The sequence below is a fragment of the Pocillopora damicornis genome, chromosome 2 (assembly GCF_964200805.1).
Source record: "Pocillopora damicornis chromosome 2, jaPocDami1.2, whole genome shotgun sequence".
In the NCBI taxonomy this organism is placed as follows: Eukaryota; Metazoa; Cnidaria; class Anthozoa; order Scleractinia; family Pocilloporidae; genus Pocillopora; species Pocillopora damicornis.
In genome coordinates, this window is record NC_142671.1 from 15,454,172 (window position 1) to 15,463,582 (window position 9,411).

Sequence of the window (9,411 nt, forward strand, 5' to 3'; positions counted from 1 at the left end):
TCTAGGGATGGCTGCAATTCTAAAACTCGGTAACAGAACTGTGTTAATGTTTTTAAGAAGGTGATCCTGTTAAGTAAAGAAAAAAAAATGACGCGATTTTTGATGCAACGGCAGGAGTTGCATCTGGTAATCTTTATGTTAACACCTCTCACAATCTGTCGATGAATTGTTGGTCGGGGTTTCTAAGATTTTGAGGTTCGTGTGGCAAACTATTTTGGAATTTCAAGGATTTGAACGTCGATATATTTTAAGATGTTAATGCAGAATGATCAGTCGAAGCGAGTATGAGTTCAATTCTTGTTAGGTGTGGTAGACAATACCTCTCAACTGTCACAAGCTCACGTAGGACGTTTTAACTGACAATATAGTCGATAGAGGGAAAAGCTGAAGACGGAAATTTCGAAACCATTTCCCGTACAATTCTACCCTTATTGCCATAAATGTTCTTTTCTTTTTCGTTCTGAAATCATCTTGGCGCGACTGATTTAACGTTTGTTCTATGCTAATTCATCAAGGGGGTACTTAATTGGGCGGCAATCTGAAATCTTTGATCTGTGTTAACAAAAGTTTTTAGGAAACATCACCAAGGAGACTGCAAAAAAAGTTCTGAAAACCGCATCAAAAGCAATTTGTAGATAGAATACTGTCACTGCAATGGGTTCAACATTCATAATTCATGCGCACACAACTAATAAAAGTAATAAAAGCATACTACATCCCTGCAAGAGTTGTGGATAAAGTCTGCTAAAAGAAGGTTGTCAAGGCTCAGCGGTTGTTAATTGCAGAAAGGCACTCTGAGGAAGACACGAAGTCAAGGGCGACGCAAAACCTGAAGTAAAGCACGTCACAGGATTTGAGATCATTTCCATACCGCAATGTGGGATTTCTTTACCGGAATACCGCATGAAATACTAAGCAACACAGCAACCCCATTTATTTTGCTTGATGCATGGCAGTGGAAATCTATCTAAACATTTCTTTAGCAGTATATTGCAATCTTTTCTTAAATTTGAACTGTTGCAGCATTTTGTACTGAGATACATCGTTCACGAATTGTCTTTCACTTATTTACTTGTTGCGAACAAACAACTGAAATTAATTTTCATAACGAATGCAAAGGTCGGATAATGCAAAAAGAGGGGTAGTGAGCAACTAACTCCTCTATTTTCTCACTCCTGCACGTTTGTCAGGCCGCTCTCAGACCGTTCACATTAATTCCCCTGTCGATGAATAAGTTTTTGGCTTCCGTTGTTTACAAAAGGGCGGATGTAAGATGTAGAAATGTCCAGAGAATATGCCAAGTTCCGTCTCATTGCCCATCAAAGACTTTACGATTGCCGCTTTTTTTCCATATTATCAAAAGAACTAGAGATCATTCGACGGGAGACGAGGGACTTTCAGTTGTTCTCTTTTAGAAAATTAATTATAGTCCTGCCTGCATGCGACATTCATTTCCATAAAAAAGAAAGCAAAAAAAACTTAGTTAGGTCTTTGCGCAATACTAGAAGGTTATTAGTTTACCGCACGAATAGGCTCTATAAAATTCAAATCACTGCACATTAACTTAGGCAGCGCCAAACCCGAAGAATAGTGCTACAGAGACAAACCAACTGTGAAAGTAAGCATTGCTTGATAAGTTCACGAATCTATTGATCGCTACAATTCCAAACTCGGTTAAAGAATGAAAGACGCTGTTATCAGATGAGAGATAATGTCACAACTATTAATCATTTCCTTAATAATAGCTCGAACGCTCTATTTTGTATGGAGGTTTTAACGAAATCTGTGAGAGGTAATTACCATACAGTACAAAAATAGTCTCTTGATTCAAATCACTGCGCAATAATTCAGGCTACGCCAAAACTGAACATCAACGCTACCGAGACGACCAACCTGCCAAGGTAAGCCTTGCTTGATAAGTTCATGAATCTAGGGATTGCTGCAATTCTAAAACTCGGTAACAGAACTGTGTTAATGTTTTCAAGAAGGTGATCCTGTTAAGTACAGAAAAAAAAATGACGCGTTTTTTGATGCAACAGGAGTTGCATCTAGTAATCTTTATGTTAACACCTCTCACAATCTGTCGATGAATTGTTGGTCGGGGATTCTGAGATTTTGAGGTTCATGTGACAAACCATTTTGAACTTTCAAGAATTTGAACGTCGATATGTTTCAAGATGTTAACGCGGAATGATCAGTCGAAGCGGGTATGAGTTCAATTCCTGTTAGGCGTGGTAGACAATACCTCTCAACTATCACAAGCTCACATAATACGTTTTAACTGACAATATAGTCGAAATAGGGAAAAGCCGAAGTCGGAAATTTCGAAACCATTTCCCGTACAATTCTACCCTTATTGCCAGTAATGTTCTTTTCTTTTTCGTTCTGAAATCATCTTGGCGCGACTGATTTAACGTTTGTTCTATGCTAATTCATCAAGGGGGTACTTAATTGGGCAGCAATCTGAAATCTTTGATCTGTGTTAACAAAAGTATGCATGAAACATCACAAAGGAGACTGCAAAAAAAGGTTCTGAAAACCGCATCAAAAGACGATGTGCAAATAGAATACTGTCACTGCAATGGGTTCAACATTCATAATTCATGCGCACAAAACTAATAAAAGTAATAAAAGCATACTACATCCCTGCAAGAGTTGTGGATAAAGTCTGCTAATTATTCAGATTTATTAGTTTCTTGTCCAAAATCCTTTTCTACTTTATTTAACGCAACCCTCGCTGCAATTTTCTTTGGCATGTTAACAATTTCTTTCTGCTAAAATGAGCAGAGGTGGGTAAAAAAAAGGTTGTCAAGGCTCAGCGGTTGTTAATTGCAGAAAGGCACTCTGAGGAAGACACGAAGTCAAGGGCGACGCAAAACCTGAAGTAAAGCACGTCACAGGATTTGAGATCATTTCCATACCGCAATGTGGGATTTCTTTACCGGAATACCGCATGAAATACTAAGCAACACAGCAACCCCATTTATTTTGCTTGATGCATGGCAGTGGAAATCTATCTAAACATTTCTTTAGCAGTATATTGCAATCTTTTCTTAAATTTGAACTGTTGCAGCATTTTGTACTGAGATACATCGTTCACGAATTGTCTTTCACTTATTTACTTGTTACGAACAAACAACTGAAATTAATTTTCATAACGAATGCAAAGGTCAGATAATTCAAAAAGAGGGGTAGTGAGCAACTAACTCCTCCTTTTTCTCACTCCTGCACGTTTGTCAGGCCGCTCTCAGACCGTTCACATTAATTCCCCTGCCGATGAATAAGTTTTTGGCTTCCGTTGTTTACAAAAGGGCGGATGTAAGATGTAGAAATGTCCAGAGAATATGCCAAGTTCCGTCTCATTGCCCATCAAAGACTTTACGATTGCTGCTTTTTCCCCTGTTATCAAAAGAACTAGAGATCATTCGACGGGAGACGAGGGACTTTCAGTTGTTCTCTTTTAGAAAATTAATTATGGTCATGCCTGCATGCGACATTCCTTTCCAGAAAAAAGAAAGCTAAAAAACCTAGTTAGGTCTTTGCGTAATAGTAGAAGGTAATTAGATTACCGCACGAATAGGCTCTGCAAAATTCAAATCACTGCAAATTAACTTAGGCAGCGCCAAACCCGAAGAATAGTGCTACAGAGACAAACCAACTGTGAAAGTAAGCATTGCTTGATAAGTTCACGAGTCTATTGATCGCTACAATTCCAAACTCGGTTAAAGAATGAAAGACGCTGTTATCAGGAGAGAGATACTGTCACAACTATTGATCTTTTCCCTATTAATAGCTCAAACGCTCTATTGTGTATGGAGATTTTAACGAAATCTGTGAGAGGTAATTACCATACAGTACAAAGGAGTCTCTTGATTCAAATCACTGCGCAATATTTCAGGCTACGCCAAAACTGAACATCAACGCTACCGAGACGACCAACCTGCCAAGGTAAGCCTTACTCGATAAGTTCATGAATCTAGGGATGGCTACAATTCCAAACTCGGTAACAGAATTGTGTTAATGTTTTCAAGAAGGTGATCCTGGCAAGTACAGAAAAAAAATGGCGCGATTTTTCATGTAACAGGAGTTGCATCTGGTGATCTTTTCGTTAATACCTCTCACACTCTGTCAATGAATGGTTGGTCGGGGTTTCTAAGATTTTGAGGTTCATGTGACAAACTATTTTGGAAATTCAAGGATTTGAACGTCGATATATTTTAAGATGTTAATGCAGAATGATCAGTCGAAGCGAGTATGAGTTCAATTCTTGTTAGGCGTGGTAGTCAATACCTCTCAACTGTCACAAGCTCACGTAGGACGTTTTAACTGACAATATAGTCGATAGAGGTAAAAGCCGAAGTCGGAAATTTCGAAACCATTTCCCGTACAATTCTACCCTTATTGCCAGTAATGTTCTTTTCTTTTTCGTTCTGAAATCATCTTGGCGCGACTGATTTAACGTTTGTTTTATGTTAATTCATCAAGGGGGTACTTAATTGGGCGGCAATCTGAAATCTTTGATCTGTGTTAACAAAAGTATTCATAAAAAAACATCACGAAGGGGTTGGACATTTATGAGTTTTGATACTGTAAGAAAGAGTTATGAAAACCGCATCAAAAGGCAATGTGCAAATAGAATACTGTCACTGCAGTGGGTTCAACATTCATATTTCGTGCACACACAACTAATAAAAGTAATAAAAGCATACTACATCCCTACAAGAGTTGTGGATAAAGTCTGCTGAGTTTTCAGATTTAGTAGTTTCTTAACCAAAATCCTTTTTTATTTTATTAAACGCAACTCTCGCTGCAAATTTTCTTTGGCATGTTAACAATTTCTTTCTGCTAAAATGAGCAGAGGTGGGTCAAACATTGTTGTCAAGGCTCAGTGGTTATTAATTGCAGAAAGGCCCTCTGAAATAGGCAAGTCAAGGGTGACGCAAAACCTGAAGCAAAGGGCAGTGAGAGATCACTTCACTGGAATACCGCATGAAAAACTGTGCACTGCAACCCATTTAAAACATTTCTTTAATAGCGTATTGCAATCTTTTCTGAAATGTGAACTGCTGCAGCATTGTGTACATAGATACATCGTTCACGAATTGTCTTCCATTTATTTATTTATTTCTCGCGAACAAACAACCGAAATATATTTCCATAACAAATGCAAAGGTCAGATAATACAAAAATAAGGGGCGTGTGAGCATAATTTTACGGCTGAATTAAAACTTTTAATAGTTCGAAGTCAGTTGGCACGTTATGGGCTTAGTGATGACTGCTCAAACAGATTGATGGATCGACGAGACAGGTTGTGTCCTCATTCGGTAAAATTTCCGCACAGCCCCATACTACATTATGCATTCATTTCTTGGACAGAGAAAACAATGACAAAAACAATACATTGCTATTGGGAAAACAGATTTGTTTCACAATAGCATGGGGCTGTGAGGAAATTTTACCCCCTATTCAGCCCCTCACACGAATCAGTGTCGATTTTGGTTTACTTGCCCGCCACGGTCGAAAACTCCCTCTTGAGACCACAGGAGGAAAGGAATATGGGAAAATACGAAAATAGATGACCTTTTGCCACGTTTCCAAATGAGGCCTGATGCTCAACCATTCGTATGAAAATTAGTTCATTTGCATGTGAATGCAAACTTATAACCATATAAAAAGGTGATTTGAAAATCAGGCCAAAGGTAATTGGGAAATGGCATATTAGTCTACAGTTATGTATCATACAAGCAACTGTTTAGAGATCATTCTTTTATTTCTCTTAAAATCCACTCAACTCCAGGTTTAACGAACTCAAGCAAGAACAATGTATCTGAAAACCTGCCTGCTCATTCTGCTCTGTCTTGGTCTCATACAGGCGAGAGGTAACGTTTTCACTTAATTGTTATTTACAGCTTCCCAATTTATTTTCCTTTTATCTATTGGGAGAGGAATGCTCCGATTTTTTATAACAAGTTTGCTACTTTATTCTTTCATACACGTTCAGTGTACAGGAAGATTCCAAAATTGTTTCGCAAGGGCCCGGCAGAGGAATTACAAGTGAGAGGTAGGCATAGTTCGTGGTCTTCTAGTCTCAGAAAACTGCGGTACACTTTATTAGCTAAACACTTCGTGTGTTTCTCCTACCTAAAAGCTGGAAATTTCCTGGATTCCCTAATATATTTTCTGTAATATTTTAGGTGTACCATTAAGGAGATTTGCATCAGAACTTTCTCGAAAGCACCTCAATGGTGATTATCTTTTGTTCGAAAGCAACGTTTTACTCATTGTTCAATTTCTGTTCCCCTAACTACAGAGGTTTTGAAGTGTTACTCCTGCCATGGAAGTAACGCAGACACCTGCGACAAAAAGGAAAAAGTGTGCAAACAACATGATGTCTGCATGAAAGTATACATGACAGGCTACGCGTATATACTTCAGTGCGCAAGTCAGATGTATTATGAGCAATCAGTAAAGGAGTGTTCGGATGGTACCTGTGTCGTGACGATGTGTGAGAAGTCTTTGTGTAATGCATAAAGAGAGACACCACGATAAGTCACCATGATTAAGGTGGAAAAATAGATCTTTGGTTTCTCATCTTCTGGGCTCATTTCTGAGGATTTCTCTTCACGCACCATTTACATGTTACATTTAACACGAGCGTTTTGCAAGAAAATATTAGGCATATTTGTAAACAGTAAATCAAATGTTTTTCAAGTCAATAAAGCACCAAGAAATGTTTGAGGTCAAAGAGCTCATTTGAAGTCATTATCTCATGAAGTAAAAAGTTACAAATAAGTCCAACTCAGTCCAGTCTAAGCTTTAATTTTTAGACCGGGATAGAATTTTTCTCCTGTGGTCATTGTTTTGTGGCCACATCATCCTCCATTCGGGTTATTGCACTCTTTTTTGTGTACAAAGTTTTCCCTTTAAATTGGAGAAATTACAAATAAACAAACCTCCAGCAAAGAAAGCGATTCAGGGTCATTCAGGTCAAATTTCGTCAAAGACTATATTATAGAATTCCTGATCCGCGGGAGCAGCGCAATGAAGGGTGGAGTCGGGAGGCAAAGGGGCACAAAAGTACGGGAAGCGGGAGAACGTGTTACGGGAGACTCTGACCCCCCTGTCTTTCCCCCCCCCCCCCCCCCACGACATGTGCAGCAAAAAGAAAACCCCTTTAGTTTCCGCGCGGCAGCAATCGGTACATTCTCTGTCGGTGAGTCACAGGTTACGGATTCTGAAGTTTGACATTTTATGGAGTTTTTCTGCTTAACATAATTTAGTTCAAACAAGGACGACACAAATCAGCGGTTTTGCAGAATGACCTACTGAGGAAGACAGGAAGTTTAACAGAATACAAACAGTTTTGTTTGGCCGTTCACCAGGGCACAAACGAAGCACGCCGCAGCGTTTGAGATCATCGCCAAACCTCAATATGGGATTTCTTAACCGAAATACCGCATGAAATACCAAGCAACTCTGCAAAACCGAGACTTCCAATGTTTCCCTCACGATGGAATGCATCTTGGTAACGTATCGCAGCGAGTTATGATAGGTTACAAATAAATCATACAATTAGTCTAAAATTATGTATTATACAAGCAACTGTTTAGAGATCACTCTCTTGTTTCTCTTAAATCCACTCAACTCCAGGTTTGACGAACTCAAGCAAGAACAATGTATCTGAAAATCTGCTTGCTCTGTCTTGGTCCCATACAAGCGAGAGGAAATTTTTTAGTCAATATGTAAAGTGATTGTGATTGTTAAACCACGATCAAGGTTATTGGGATGTTTTATTTGAATTATTCGATGGAAGATAGATAAAGAACTTTCATGGACGAGAAAATAGCAGAACTGCACAAGAAAGATTGCATAATCCTCTTCTTCGGTTAATAAAAAGCTTCATGTATTTAGATATATTTAGCACGTTTGCGGAAAAAAACCAACGTTTGCCAAGTCAGTATAGCAGTGAAAAAGGCACGGTTTGGCAGCCCCTAATTGAGGGTATATTTAGTTGTTATGCTATCAAATTGCAAGCAGGGTGTGTAAGATTGATTCAATGGCGAAATTTTAAGCCCACACTACACTACTACATTTTTGTTTGAAAATGCATGCTTTTTGGTGCGTTTTCGCTGGGCATCCAGAAAACATTGATGAAAACAGAGACTTTCGGAAACGGTTTCAAAAGTGGATTTTTTTTGAAAAACGCATCGTTTTGGTGTGGAAAGGTGAAAACGGAGGCTTTTGAAAACGATGACAAAAAAATTAACAGATGTGATTGCTCTCACGGTGGCGAAATTCCAGGTCCCCCTCGTTTTATCGTTTTCGGCCGTTTCAGTGTGGAAAAAAAAAACACGCTGATGTGGGCAGAAATATTTTGCTTCGTTTTCGCCTGTATGAAGACTTTTGAAAACGTTGTAGTGAGTTCAAGGCCTTAGTTCAAAATGCAGCACTGATCCATTTCCGCCCACACTACTTACGACAAATTTGAGCTTGGCCACAATATAGCCTTACCTTTGCTGGCTCCTCCCTCCCTCTCTTTAAAAGGCACAGACCGCAGTGACGTTAGCGTCTTCGAAAAGCGTAATTGACAAAATGTCTTTCGATCACACTAAAACGTTTTGAAATTCACCCTTTCACTACTGGTTCAAAGGAAGTTTGTAAATTGCTCCACTTTCACACCCTTTTTGCGGGCGTAATAGTCGAAAGGAAGCTGCAAAGTATGGCCTTAGCCTCAAACACGCAAACCAGACGCGTTAAACGAGCTAACATAGCTGGGATATATACACTTTGGGAATGCTTATCATAACTCAAGCCTGGAAAACCTTTTTGCAACCTGATTCGGGAATGCACCATTTTAAAGAGCTCCTCTCGATCGAATTTAGGAAAGCAGTCTACAAACGTAGAGATTCCTTTGGGAAAGCATTCTTAGAACTCTGGAAAGCAAAGCAAAAACGTATTTTGGGAGCGCAAATAGAAAAAGAATTTGGAGGCAAAATTAGACTCCAATGGAAAGCGAACTTAGAAATCTTTTCCGCAGTACAAATATACGACTTTCATGTATTCTTATGACACCTTCTCCATCTACGGGTATATAACGAACTCACAATTGACCAGCTCCCAGTTGGCTTGATAGCTCAGTTGGTTAGAGCGCTGCACCGGTATCGCAGAGGTCATAGGTTCGATTCCCGTTCAGGCCTGAATTTTTTTCAGGCCTTATTTCTCAACTGCTTAAGTTGAGTATATACTGCGATGATCTTCATTTGCTTAAAATAATGTAAATAGTACGCGCGCTCTGATTGGCCATAAAACCATTTTCCATGAGCGTATGTAAACACGGTTTTCGTTCCTCTTTCATTAGTTATTTTATGAAAGAAATGTAAAATGGTTTCCGTGTTTACATAGCCTGAAGTA

The 9,411-nt window shown here is 39.0% G+C and overlaps 1 protein-coding gene across 2 annotated transcripts; it reads left to right on the forward strand.

The window, feature by feature from the left end:
- The first annotated feature begins 1,802 nt into the window (after nt 1-1,802).
- On the forward strand, nt 1,803-6,745 carry LOC113677284 (uncharacterized). 2 transcript variants are annotated; one of them, XM_089196587.1, is made up of 4 exons: nt 1,803-1,901; nt 5,798-5,879; nt 6,002-6,061; nt 6,311-6,745. In XM_089196587.1, the coding sequence occupies exons 2-4, from the start codon at nt 5,822-5,824 to the stop codon at nt 6,529-6,531; spliced, it is 339 nt and encodes a 112-aa protein (XP_089052713.1). In that variant the 5' UTR covers nt 1,803-1,901; nt 5,798-5,821; the 3' UTR covers nt 6,532-6,745. The 2 variants fall into 2 exon arrangements, with proteins under 2 accessions (XP_089052713.1, XP_027049876.2); XM_027194075.2 differs by lacking the exon at nt 1,803-1,901 and adding an exon at nt 3,794-3,948.
- The last annotated feature ends 2,666 nt before the right edge of the window (nt 6,746-9,411 follow it).